Genomic DNA, 12,666 nt, shown 5'->3' with positions numbered 1-12,666 from the left:
ACTCCCCAATTCAAGCAATTCTCATGTCACAGCCTCCTGAGTAGCTGGGACTACAGGTGCCTGCCACCACGCCTGGCTAATTTTTGTATTTTTAGTAGAGACAGGGTTTCCCCATGTTGCCCGGGCTGGTCTGGAACTCCTGAGCTCAGGTGACCCACCTGCCTCAGCCTCCCAAGGTGCTAGGATTACAGTTGTGAGCCACTGTGCCCAGCCAAGAATCTAAAATTTTATTTTATTTTTTTTGAGACAGAACCTTGCTGTGTCACCCAGGCTGGAGTGGAGTGGCGCCAGGCTGGAGTGCACTGGCACAATGTCGGCTCACAGCAACCTCCACCTCCCAGGTTCTAGCAATTCTCCTGCCTCAGCCTCCTAAGTAGCTGGGACTAGAGGCGCCCGCCACTACACGCCACTAGTTTTCTATTTTTAATAGAGAGGGGGTTTCACCATGTTGGCCAGACTAGTCTCGAACTCCTGAGCTCAGGCAATGCACCTGCCTCGGCCTCCCAAAGTGCTGGGATTACAGGCGTGAGCCACCACGCCCAGCCTCTAAAACTTTCATAGGAGCTGCAGAGGCTGCAGGATCCCTATATGTGAAGGATGACACTGCCCTCATGGAGTCTCTCTCTCTCTGTCTCTTTTTTTTTTTTTTTTTTGAGATGGAGTCTTGCTCTGTCGCCCAGGCTGGACTGCAGTGGCGCAATCTCGGCTCACTGCAACCTCTGCCTCCCGGGTTCACACCATTCTCCTGCCTCAGCCTCCCAAGTAGCTGGGATTACAGGTGCACGCCACCACGCCCAGCTAATTTTTGTATTTTTAGTAGAGATGGGGTTTCACCATGTTGGCCAGGATGGTCTTGAACTCCTGACCTCAGGTGATCCGCCTGCCTCGGCCTCCCAAAGTGTTGGGATTACAGGTGTGAGCCACCATGCCCAGCCACTCAGGGAGTCTTAATTCCCTCCAACCTGCTGGCAGTGATTGCAGACCATCTGGAACATCAGCCAACATCCCCAATTATGGAAGTAGCTTTGTTTTCTTTTCTTTTTTTTTTTTTAAAAGAGAGACAGTCTCGCTCTGTGGCCTAGGCTAGAGTGCAGTGCTGTGATCATAGCTCACTGCAGCCTTCAACTTCTGGGCTCAAGTGATCCTCCCACGTTAAGCTCCTAAGTAGCTAGGACTTCAGGTCCCACCACTACACCTGACTAATTTTTTTAGAGACAAGATCTCAATATGTTGCTCAGGCTGGTCTTGAATTACTGGTCTCAAGTGATCCTCCCACCTTGGTTTCCCAAAGTGTTGGGATTACCATCATGAGCCACTATACCTGGTCCTGTTTTCTTTTTAAATACAGTTTAAGGCACGGTGGCTCAAAAGCCTGTAATCCTAGCACTTTGGGAGGCTAAAGTTGGGCTGATCACCTGAGGTCAGAAGTTCAAGACCAGCCTGGCCAACATGGAGAAACCCCGTCTCTACTAAAAATACAAAAATCAGCCAGGTGTGGTGGTGTGCGCCTGTAATCCCAGCTACTTGGGAGGCTGAGACAGGAGAATCGCTTGAATCCAGGAGGCAGAAATTGTAGTGAGCCGAGATCACGCCGCTGCACTGTCCAGCCTTGGCGACAGAACAAGACAGGGTCTCACACTGTTGCCTAGGCTGGATTATGGCAGCCTGAAACGCTTGGATTCAACTGATCCACCCACCTCAGCCTCCCAAGTAGCTGGGACTACAGGTGCAGGCCACCACGCCTACCTAATTTTAAAATTTTTTTAAATTTTTGTACAGACAGGATCTTGCTATGTTGTCTAGGCTGGTCTCAAACTCCCAGCCACAAGTGATCCTTCCACCTCAGCCTCCCAAAGTGTTGGGATTGTAGGCGTGGGCCAACACACCCAGCCAGCTTCATTTCTGCACCGAACCTTTTATTTTGAAATGATTGAAAGATTCACTTGCAGTTATAAAAAATAATGTGGAAAGATCTATGTACCCTTTACCCAGTTTTTGCCAATGGTAACATCTTGCAAAACTATAGTACAATGTAATAACTCGGATATTAACATTGACACTTTACTATTTTTTTAGATCAAAGGCGTATTTCATACTTAATGGTCAAAATGATTTTCAAAAGATAGAAAAAAAAATTAAAAATAGAAGTCCAAATAACTAATAATAATAGGTGAATACATAAATAAAAGTCTTCTTGTTTCAGCCCCTGGCCTTATTCCCTAGAGGAAACCACTGTTGAAAACAAAAACAAACCAGGGCTGGGCACGGTGGCTCACACCTGTAATCCCAGCACTTTGGAGGCCGAGGCGGGTGGATCACCTGAGCTTGGGAGTTTGAGACAGCCTGAGTAACATGGAGAAACCCCGTCTACTAAAAATACAAGAAATTAGCCAGGTGTGGTGGTGCATGCCTGCAATCCCAGCTACTCGGGAGGCTGAGGCAGGAGAATCACTTGAACCCAGGAGGCAGAGATTGCGGTGAGCCAAGATCACACCATTGTACTCCAGCCTGGGCAACAGAGCGAAACTCTGTCTCAAAACAAACCAACCAACCAAGATTGAAGTTTCTATTTTCCTATTTTCACATACACATTTTCTTCAGCCATATTAGATGTGTATATATAGCCTACATTGGCTAAATTTGAGGAACACCACAAACATCAGATAAATCTCTCATGTCATGTAGGCCCCAGGAAACAGGAAATAAGCATTCTTAGATCATTGTAAGACTGAAGTAATGGGCTGGGTGCGGTGGCTCACACCTATAATCCCAGCACTTTGGGAGGCTGAGGCAGGTGGATCATCTGAGGTCAGGAGTTCGAGACCAGCCTGGCCAAGATGGTGAAACCCCATCTACTAAAAATACGAAAATTAGCTGGATGTGGTGCACCTCTAATCCCAGCTACTTAGGAGGCTGAGACAGGAGAATCACTTGAACCCGGGAGGCAGAGGTTGCAGTGAGCCAACATCATGCCGCTGCATTCTAGCCTGGGTGACAGAGCAAGACTCCGTCTCAAAAAACAAACAAAAAAAGATTGAAGTAATGAATTTTATTTCAGTGGTATGGGGAACCTTGTTTCTGACAGTAGGGGAAGCTATCATGTTCCTGGTAGGAGGTTGCATCTTATTTCAAGCGGTGGGAAAACAGGAGCTGGCTTTGCATTAGTAACTGAAGCCAGGTGGTGAACTCTCAGCACGTGTAAGGATCCGGCTGAGAAGGAGCTTTGCTCCCATGATGTTAAATTCTCTGATTATTGAAAACTTTTGTAAATGGTCATTCGTGAGCAAATTGTCTTTTTAAAAATTCTATTATGAAAGAGTTTTAAACTTAACAGAAAATAGGCAAGAACAGTGCCAAGAACTCCTGTACACTCCTTTGCCCAGAGACTATTCCTTTAGAGCAAAGACTACAGCCCAGGATCACGCGCTTCACCCCATTCATCACAGCTCTCGTTTCTGTCCATCTGGTGCCGCTCCTCAGTTTTCCTGAACTTCCGCGATTTTGGCGTTTGTGGAGGTTATAGGCTGATCATTTTGTAGAATGTCTTTCAATGTGGATTTGTTGATGTTTCTGCATGATTAGACCCCACCTGTGTACTTGAAGCCTGAATGTCACAGACTCTGTTCTTTTTATCCTATTCTGTGTCTTTCTGTCCAGTTACTGGTGAGGTTACTGCTGTCCCCTTGAAGCACAAGGTGTTCCGGGTTTGTCTTGTGTTTTCATGACCCTGTAACTGGCCACATCTTCAAGGAGCGCTGCTTCCGTATAGTGGAGAGGGGTGTTTGGAAATGAGATCTGGGTGCTGGTGTGCCTATTTCCACTAGGGTATTGCAGCTCCCAGACCTTCTCACAGGATAGAGCTAGGGGACTTGGTACATTTATAGTTATTTCTGTATCTGCGTCATATATCGTGTTCACACAAATGCATCTAATTCCAATCTAACATCACAGAGTTGTCTTTTAAAAATATGACGAGCTGGCCATGCGTGGTGGTTCACGCCTGTCATCCCAGCACTTTGGGAGGCCAAGGCAGGCGGATCACCTGAGGTTGGGAGTTTAAGACCAGCCTGGCCAACATGGAGAAACCTCGTCTCTACTAAAAATAGAAAATTAGCCAGGCATAGTGGCACATGCCTGTAATCCCAGCTACTCGGGAGTTTGAGGCAGGAGAATCGCCTGAACCCAGGAGGTGGAGGGTGCAGTGAGCCAAGATCGCGCCACTGCACTCTAGCCTGGGCGACAGAGCGACAGAGTGAGACCTTGTCTCAAAAAAAAAAAAAAAAAAAAAGTTTCCCAGTGGAGAACTACTGCCAGAGATAGAATCTCCACAAAATGTGGCAGTATTAAATTTTCAGTGACTAGAATACAATTCTGAAGTGGGCTATGGCTTAAAATTCCAGGTTCTTCAGAGCTTCTATACACATCTCCTTTGCTATAGGACAGTGTCTGGAACGAAAGAATAAAATAACATTTGAAACAGGGTCTCAAATAATTTTTTATTGGCCGGGTGTGGTGGCTCATGTTTGTAATCCCAGCACTTTGGGAGGCTGAGGCGGGCGGATCATGAGGTCAGAAGTTTGAGACCAGCCTGACCAACATGGTGAAACCCCGTCTGTACTAAAAATACAAAAATTAGCCAGGCGTGGTGGCAAGTGCCTGTAATCTCAGCTACTCGGGAGGCTGAGGCAGAAGAATCGCTTGAACCCAGGAGGCAGAGGTTGCAGTGAGTCGAGATGGTGCCTCTGCACTCCAGCCTGGGCGACAGAGCGAGACTCTGTCTCAAAAAACAATAATAATTTTGTATTCTATAACATAAACAGCATTTGGAACCGCGTCTCCAGTAATTTTCATCTCTACACAGGCCCCGAATACTGAGTGCATACTCCACGTCAGGCACTCTGCTCTGCTAAGTACACGAAAACCTCTTTTTTTTTTCTTTTTTGAGATGGAGTCTCGCTCTGTCGCCCAGGCTGGAGTGCAGCGGTGCCATCTCAGCTCACTGCAAGCTCCGCCTCCCGGGTTCAAACAATTCTCCTGCCTCAGCCTCCCAAGTAGCTGGGATTACAGGTGCCTGCCACAATGCCCAGATAATATTTTTTGTATTTTTAGTAGAGATGGGGTTTCACCATGCTGGCCAGGCTGGTCTTGAACTCCTGACCACACATCTTAAATCTTCATCACAATCCTATGTACTGTTATCTCTATTTTATTATTATAGAAATTGGGGCTTAGGCCATACCCAGTGGCTCAAACCTGTAATCCAAGCACTTTGGGAAGCTGAGGTGGGTGGATTGCTCGAGTCCAGGAGTGTGGGACCAGCCTGGGCAACATGGCAAAACTCTCTCTCTACAAAAAATACAAAAATTAGCCTGGCATGGTGATCGCACCACTGCACTCCAGCCTGAGTGACACAGTGAGACCCTGTCTCAAAAAAAAAAAAAAAAAAAAAAAAAGGCCGGGTGCAGTGGCTCACGCCTGTAATCCCAGCACCTTGGGAGGCCGAGGTGGGTGGATCATGAGGTCAAGAGATCAAGACCATCCTGGCTAACACGGTGAAACCCCATCTCTACTAAAAACACAAAAAATTAGCCGGGCGTGTTGGTGGGCACCTATAGTCTCAGCTACTCGGGAGGCTGAGGCAGGAGAATGGCGTGAACCGGGAGGCAGAGCTTGCAGTGAGCCAAGATCATGCCACTGCACTCCAGCCTGGGTGACTGAGCGAGACTCCGTCTCAAAAAAAAAAAAAAGAAAAGAAAAAAGAAAAAAACTGAGGCTTAGAGAGCATTGCAGTAACTTACTCAAGGTCATACAATTAGTGATGGAGTCAGAATACAATCCAGGCCAGGTGCAGTGGCTCATTCCTGTAATCCCAGCACTTTGGGAGGCCATGGCGGGAGGACTAAAGTCCAGGGGTTGGAGACTAGCCTGGGCAATACAATGAGACCCTGTCCCCACACACACCGAAAAAATAAAAAATCAGCCAGGTGGCTGGGTGCAGTGGCTCACGCCTGTAATCCCAGCACTTTGGGAGGCTGAGGCAGGCAGATCGTGAGGTTAGGAGATTGAGATCATCCTGACCAACATGGTGAAACCCCGTCCCTATTAAAATACAAAAAAAAAATTAGCCAGGCATGGTGGTGTGTGCCTACAGTCCCAGCTACTGGGGAGGCTGAGGCAGGGGAATTGCTTGAACCCGGGAGGCAGAGATTGCAGTGAGCCGAGATCACACCACTGCCATCCAGCCTGGCAACAGAGTGAGACTGTCTCAAAAAAAAAAAAGCCAGGCATGGTGGCCCATGCCTGTAGTCCCAGCTTCTTGGGATGCTGAGGCAGGAGGATCACTTGAGCCAGGGGGTCGAGGCTGTAGTGAGCCATGATTGCGCCACTGCACTCCATCCTGGGCAACAGAGCCAGACCCTGTCTCAAACAAAACAATACAGTCTAGGGAGTTTCATTCTAGGAGCTATGCTCTTAGGTGCTCAAAATTTGTTGAACATTATAAAGAACAAAAGTTGAGCAGAAAACTAATGAATAGTGAAGAAATACTTATTGACATTCTTCACATAGAATGGAGTTTTCAAATCAGAACTGATTTTAGAGAGATGACGTCTACAGTATCCCCAGTGATGTCTGCTTCTGCCTGGAAGGTGCCAGTGACAGGGACCACTTGGTGCTTCCACAGAAGCCCCCCATCCTGTTTTCCAGCAGCCTTGCACGTCTGTGGATCTGAGACCTGCACCTGCACTTTCCACCTCTGCATCCTTGTGCCTAGTTCTGACACCACATTGTGCCCACCTTTAAACAGGTCAGGAAAGGGAAGTTCTGTTAGTCTGCCAGGAACTCCTCTCCCGGAGAGCCACAGGATTTTCTCCCTCATTTCTCTCAGGTTTTGTCTCAAACCTCACATACAAGCTTCTGTAACTACCTAAAATAGCACTTACCCACAGTCATTCTGTATCCGAGCAGCCCACAGTCCCAGCTGGCATAGATGAATGTTTGTTCTCTGCCCACCCTGCCGCAGAATGTAAGCTCCTTGAGGACAGAACTGGTCTGTTTAGTTCACAGCTAAATATTCCCAGCCCTCTGGAAGTTCCTAGCACTAAAGAGATGCCTCACTGAGGCTGGGCGCGGTGGCTCACGCCTGTAATCCAAGCACTTCAGGAGGCCAAGGCAGGCAGATCACCTGAGATCAGGAGTTCAAGATCAGCCTGGCCAAAATGGTGAAACCCCGTCTCCCCTAAAAATACAAAAATTAGCTGGGCGTGATGGTGCATACCTGCAATCCCAGCTACTTGGGAGGCTGAAGCAGGATAATCGCTTGAATCCCGGAGGCAGAGGTTGCAATGAGCCAACTTTGCGCCACTGCACTCCAGCCTGGGTGACAGAGCAAGACTCCTCACACACACAAAAAAAGATGTTTTGTTAAGTATTTGTTGAATGAATAAATGAATGAAACGGGGGCCAAGTATGGTGGCTCACACCTATGCTGTAATCCCAGCACTTTGGGAGGTTGAGGCAGAGGATCGCGTGAGGCCAGGAGTCCAAGACCAGCCTGGTCAACATAGGAAGACCCCCCCCCCACACACACACCTCTCTACCAAAAAAAAAAAAAAAAAAAAAAAAAAAAAAGGTGCTCCGAACACCGTGACACAAGAGAACTAGAAATCATGGATGGTGAGACCAGTGACACAGATCTGGAAATGTGTGGCTTCGAGTCCATATGCAGAATTCCTCCGTCCTTCCAGTGTCTTGCTTTTTACACACACTATGCCCCACCCCACCTATGGGCAGGACTGAGAAGGCAGGAGTTCCATCAGCAGCAGGAGCCTTCCATTTGTCCTGCTTTTTCTGTTCCAGATGAGACAAAAGGACCCAGTGAAAGGAATGACAGCAGATGACTAAAGCCGCCTTTCCCCTCTGCACTGTACGTACCAAATTTCTCACTGTGCGTGTCACAGACGCTAAAATCAGTTTGGGTTTCAAGGCCTCAGCAGCCCACTATGGAGTCAGAAAACCTATTCCTCCTTCCCTCTGGTAATGATGGTTGCCACGCTCAATAGCTCTCCACTTCCACTAGGAGATTATGGCTATTGGGACATTTCAGGGACATTTTCCAAACCACCCAGATAGAGACAATGGACAGGGAGGGTGGTAAGAAGTAGAGGGGGTGGTGGATATAGAAGGGGAGTTCATCTGCCGCGAATCACGCCTCCTGACTGGCAGCTTGATCCATCTCAAGTTGCAGCTGTCATGTTGGGCACTCCCTGGCCTTCCCACGCCAGCGCCAGCTCCCAAAAGCTGCCATTACCTGCCCTTCCCCCTTGGAAAACTTGCTGGCCAGACAGCTTTTGTTAGCACCCACTGTTGTGTGGTGCTTCATTTCCTTCTTTATACCCCCTGACCCCATACTAAGCTGCCCTCATCAGAGGTGGCATCTTTCAGATGCTGGGAGGGTGTTTCTGCCCAGGTGACAGGACCAGATTGGGGGCCCCTTGTTTCATGTTGTCACTTTTCCCCAAGCCCCTTCCTTCCGTTAGCTCTCGGTGCTGGTTTCCCAGTGCCCTGTACACCACCCGAGTCATGGGATTCCAGCAGCTCAAAGCAGTCTTAATCACTGAATGAAAAACCTGGCTCTGCTCCCAATTAGGCTCAGAGAGAAAATTATTTTTACAAATAAAAACTGGCCTCTAACACTAAGAGGGTAAGGAGGGCCAGGGTCTCACCAGGAGTGATGCCTGGCCCTGCTTACTCTCCCTGCCCCATGTTCCTAAAGCAGCTTCTGGGAGGCAGGAGGGTGGAATTAGGTGGACTGCTGGGATGCCAGCTTCTCAGTCACTGCTCTGGGCCTCAGTGCCCTCCCCCACTCCCTTCCCCACCCACCCACTGGCTTCCCTCCTCCTCTTGAAATTATCCATTCAGGATGATTTACAGTGTTTCTGTTTTCTCCTCTTACTTCCTTAATACTTTCATTTTTCTTCTAGTTTTGCAAGACAGTGGTCAACAGGAAGACCCAGCAGCTCCACCCTCCCAAGTGACAGGCCATTTTCGGACGCAGCCGTTCTGTGCCCACTCTTCAGGCAACTTTCGATTCCTTACTGTAGCTAATTCTAGATGCCCTTCAATATTGTGAACAAATAGACCGTCTGGTGTCACAGAGCCCGCGTGTGCAGGAGCCTGCTCCTCCGAGATACGTGGCGTGTAGGTTGCTGTAGTTACAGCGCCTCCGTCTCTCTCCATTGTGTTCCGACCCATTTCTGTGTGTTCCCCCGACCTTTATTTCCAAGTGACATTTTCAGTCTTTCAAATAGCTGCCTTTTGTGATGTGGTGATTTAAATGATTTAAGTTCATTTGTTCTCAACCTTGGGGTAAACTGAGGTATTCTGCTTCCTGGGAAGATCTTCGCAATTTTGAGTGCTCCTGTGGGGAGCGGGGATGAGCTAAAGATACAGTGTTTCCCTGCCCCCCACCGCTTCCACAAAATAGCAATGTGGTTTTGCAGCTCTGACTTCTGCTCCCAGTAACCCATCGTTAGGGCACTCTAGCACTATGGAGGTACCCAAGGCTCAGCCAGTCTCTATTTAAGAAAATTTAACAAATACGAGTAACCCTGTCCCAATCACTGAATCTCTAGTTACTACTCTTAGAAACACCTGTGGCTTCTTGGCCTTCCTGTTGCCCGCTCTGAATCTCTCTGCAGTCTACAAAATCGCCCCAGTCAACTCTCCACTTGGAGGGAATTGTCCAGTGTGGCCCCTAGAATTGAGTCACCCCCTAGATACCAACTGTCTGACCCTGAGGAGCTCTGTAAGTCCCTGCTCCTCCTCTTCCCTTTGGGGCTGGTGCTGCCACTCAGCAATAATCCTCTTTTCTCTGTGCTTTCTTAGGTCCCTGTCCTCTGTCTTTGAGGCTGGTTAGGACGCAAGAGTCCTGATCTTTCATGCTGCACAATATGAGCATGCAAAAAGCTTTTCCCAGCAGAACATGTTCCCTCGTCTGCAGTTGCCGGAAAGGAATTTGGGGATCAAGAACTTAGCTCGTCCTACCCCCATGTTGAGTTCTGCCCTGGAAAACCCAAAGCAAGTAGTGATCATAGTACAGAACCCGACCAAAGTAGGCTGGTGAGGAAGTCCAGGCTCCAGGGGAACAGACGCTGCCCAGTGTTCATAGCTTCCTGCAACTTGACAGAGCCTGAGTTTGTCTCTTAGTGGGAGAATCAGAGAGAGCTGTAGTGTCACCTGACATTCCCCAAACCTTGTGAAGCACGTTGGCCTAAGTGTGCCGTGATCCCAGCCCACGCTAGCCTGGGTGCATCTGCTAATGGGAGACCAAATCTTTGTCCGGGAAGCAAGAAGTGGGTGGGAGAATGTATCCTTCTGTTTTTGTCAGTTTGTTTGCCTTACTCATTTCTAAGTGCAATAAGGGAGTGTCTCACAGGATTGCACCTGTGACATCCTGATGGATGCTTCCCTGTGGCCCTCCTGGGGCAAGGGTGGACAGACTCAGACCCCCAGCATGGTTAGCGCTGACCTTCATTGAGGTCCCTTTGGAACCAGATGTCTTGTTACAGACACCTTCCTCTGTGTGAGTCTCCTCACCTTGAGGGGTCTTTAGTAATGCATCTGGGTAGCATCTCAACTGCTGGTAGCATTTATCTGACTTGGAAACTTGGAGAAGAGGCATTCCTACTGGAGAACAATGTCGGTGTTTTCCTATAAGCTCTGTGTTAGCTATTCATTATATTTGTGCTTAAAGATGTTCCTTCATTCATCAACTAGGGGAAGTCCAGATGCGGGTTATCTTGAAAGAAACAAACTGACATTCTAGGCAGACAGTTGTCTATGTGGTCTGAGGGTCAGCAGCTGTTAGTCTCCCTCCTTTGGCTCTTGAGGCCCACACATATCACTTTAGCCCTAACAAGGGCTCCTCCCACCTCCACCTGTTGCCCCAGTTGAAAAGCATCCATTATGAGCTGAGGTCAGCCTGGAGCTGGAATTGCAGCCCACACAAACATAAAGGAGGATGTCCCTGGTCTGTTCCATCCCCACGGATGGTGTTGCTGCTGGGCAACAGTGTTGGCTTCTTTTAAGTACCCCCTTTCCTCCTCACCCACCTCCAAACTGACTAGCACTCAGAGGGACTTACGATAAAGGTTCAGCTCCAGGGGTAGTACCTGAGTGTGTGCCATGCCCCTTCAGACCAGCTGCTTCCATCAGAATTCCAGGGTCACAGCCCCAACAGAAGCAGCAGTGCCTCTGTAGGAGGGGTGCTGGGCTCTGGCCTTCTCATGCAGAGAGGTCTGGGACAGGGTCAGTATTGTGGGCATGTGTATAGCTTCCCAAGTTCTTTTACAGTCCCTGCTGGGACTCCCTGACTGACTTTGGTTGGTTCCTAGTGCTACTTCTTTTACAAACTACACTTTGTAGAATTGATTAGATTACCTTGTTTATTTAATGTGAGTTTGTGCCTTTTTGTCTCAATCTTCCAATACAGGTATATTGAGAAAAAAAGCAGTCTAATAAAATCCTAGACAGAACTTTCTGGAGTCCAGTTTGGTGATGTCCATTTTCCAACTGTATGTATCCTCAAACTTGCACTGATAACCGCCATTTTACCAGGGCAGGATTAGGAAGAGGTACAAAGGTGTGTCTGAAAATTTTTGCACGTGGATTTCTGCATATAATAGTCCCGTGTCAGTTTACTTATGCAAACATTGCACATCTGAATTGTAATTTGGCCGTTTCCTACTGACAGGATGTCCTTTTGCTTTTGTCTGCCTCCTCTTCACATCTTCCTCTTTATCCACCCTACCAAACAAGCAAAACATTTATTTAAAGTAGTTTTAGGCCGGGCGCGGTGGCTCACACCTGAAATCGCAGCACTCTGGGAGGCCGAGGCGGGTGGATCACCTGAGGTCAGGAGTTCGAGACCAGCCTGACCAACATGGCGAAACCCCATCTCGGCTAATTATTATTATTATTATTTTTTTTTGAGACGAAGTCTCGCTCTGTCGCGCAGGCTGGGGTGCAGTGGCGCAATCTCGGCTCACTGCAGCCTCCACCTCCCGGGTTCAGGCGATTCTCCTGCCTCAGCCTCCCGAGTAGCTGGGATTAACAGGCGCCCGCCATCAAGCCCAGCTAACTTTTGTATTTTTAGCAGAGACGGGTTTTCACCATGTTGCCCAGGCTGGTCTTAAACTCCTGACCTCAAGTGAGCCGCCCGCCTCGGCCTCCCAAAGTGCTGGGATTACAGGCATTGAGCCACCGCGCCCCGGCCTACGTTTCATTTATTGACGGCTAATTCTGTAGGAGTCCAGGAATCCCCAAACGTCCCATATGCAATAGGTAATCCAATAAGTTTGGAGCAGAAAGCCGCCTGAAAGTGGGCGTGGAGAACGGAGGCGCTCCCGCAGTAGCGTAAGCGCCACGGGAATGGGGAGATTACCTGCAGCCGGGGGGCGGGGGAGACCGGATCCCAGGCAGGACAGTGGCTAGGCTGCGTGTCCCCACCCCCGACCCTCGTTTGACCCCTGGGTCTCTGGATGGCGGGGAGCCGGGGCGAAGACAGCACAAGGACGGAGCCCTCGGATCCCTCACGAGTGGGGCAGAGGCTGCGGCGGCGGCGAAGCGACAACTTCCGCCGGAAGACGGCCCATGGCGCGGGGCACG

The 12,666-nt window shown here is 48.9% G+C and overlaps 1 protein-coding gene and 1 long non-coding RNA gene across 2 annotated transcripts in view; one reads left to right on the top strand and one right to left on the bottom strand.

The window, feature by feature from the left end:
• Positions 1-11,534, top strand: part of PITPNA (phosphatidylinositol transfer protein alpha) — a 44,842-nt gene extending 33,308 nt beyond the window's left edge. Inside the window, exons 11-12 of the mRNA XM_034941225.3 lie at positions 7,858-7,924; positions 8,982-11,534. Coding sequence (XP_034797116.1) covers positions 7,858-7,902 — 45 coding nt within the window. The 3' untranslated portion in view covers positions 7,903-7,924; positions 8,982-11,534. The remainder of the gene's footprint in view (positions 1-7,857; positions 7,925-8,981) is intronic.
• Positions 11,427-12,581, bottom strand: LOC134729483 (uncharacterized). Its single transcript, XR_010110602.1, has 2 exons — positions 12,443-12,581; positions 11,427-11,805 (listed from the first exon to the last, which is right to left on the bottom strand). It is a non-coding gene; the product is annotated as an uncharacterized LOC134729483 (long non-coding RNA).
• Positions 12,582-12,666: the final 85 nt, after the last annotated feature.

The sequence above is a fragment of the Pan paniscus genome, chromosome 19 (assembly GCF_029289425.2).
Source record: "Pan paniscus chromosome 19, NHGRI_mPanPan1-v2.0_pri, whole genome shotgun sequence".
In the NCBI taxonomy this organism is placed as follows: Eukaryota; Metazoa; Chordata; class Mammalia; order Primates; family Hominidae; genus Pan; species Pan paniscus.
This window is presented reverse-complemented; position numbering and strand designations above follow the sequence as displayed.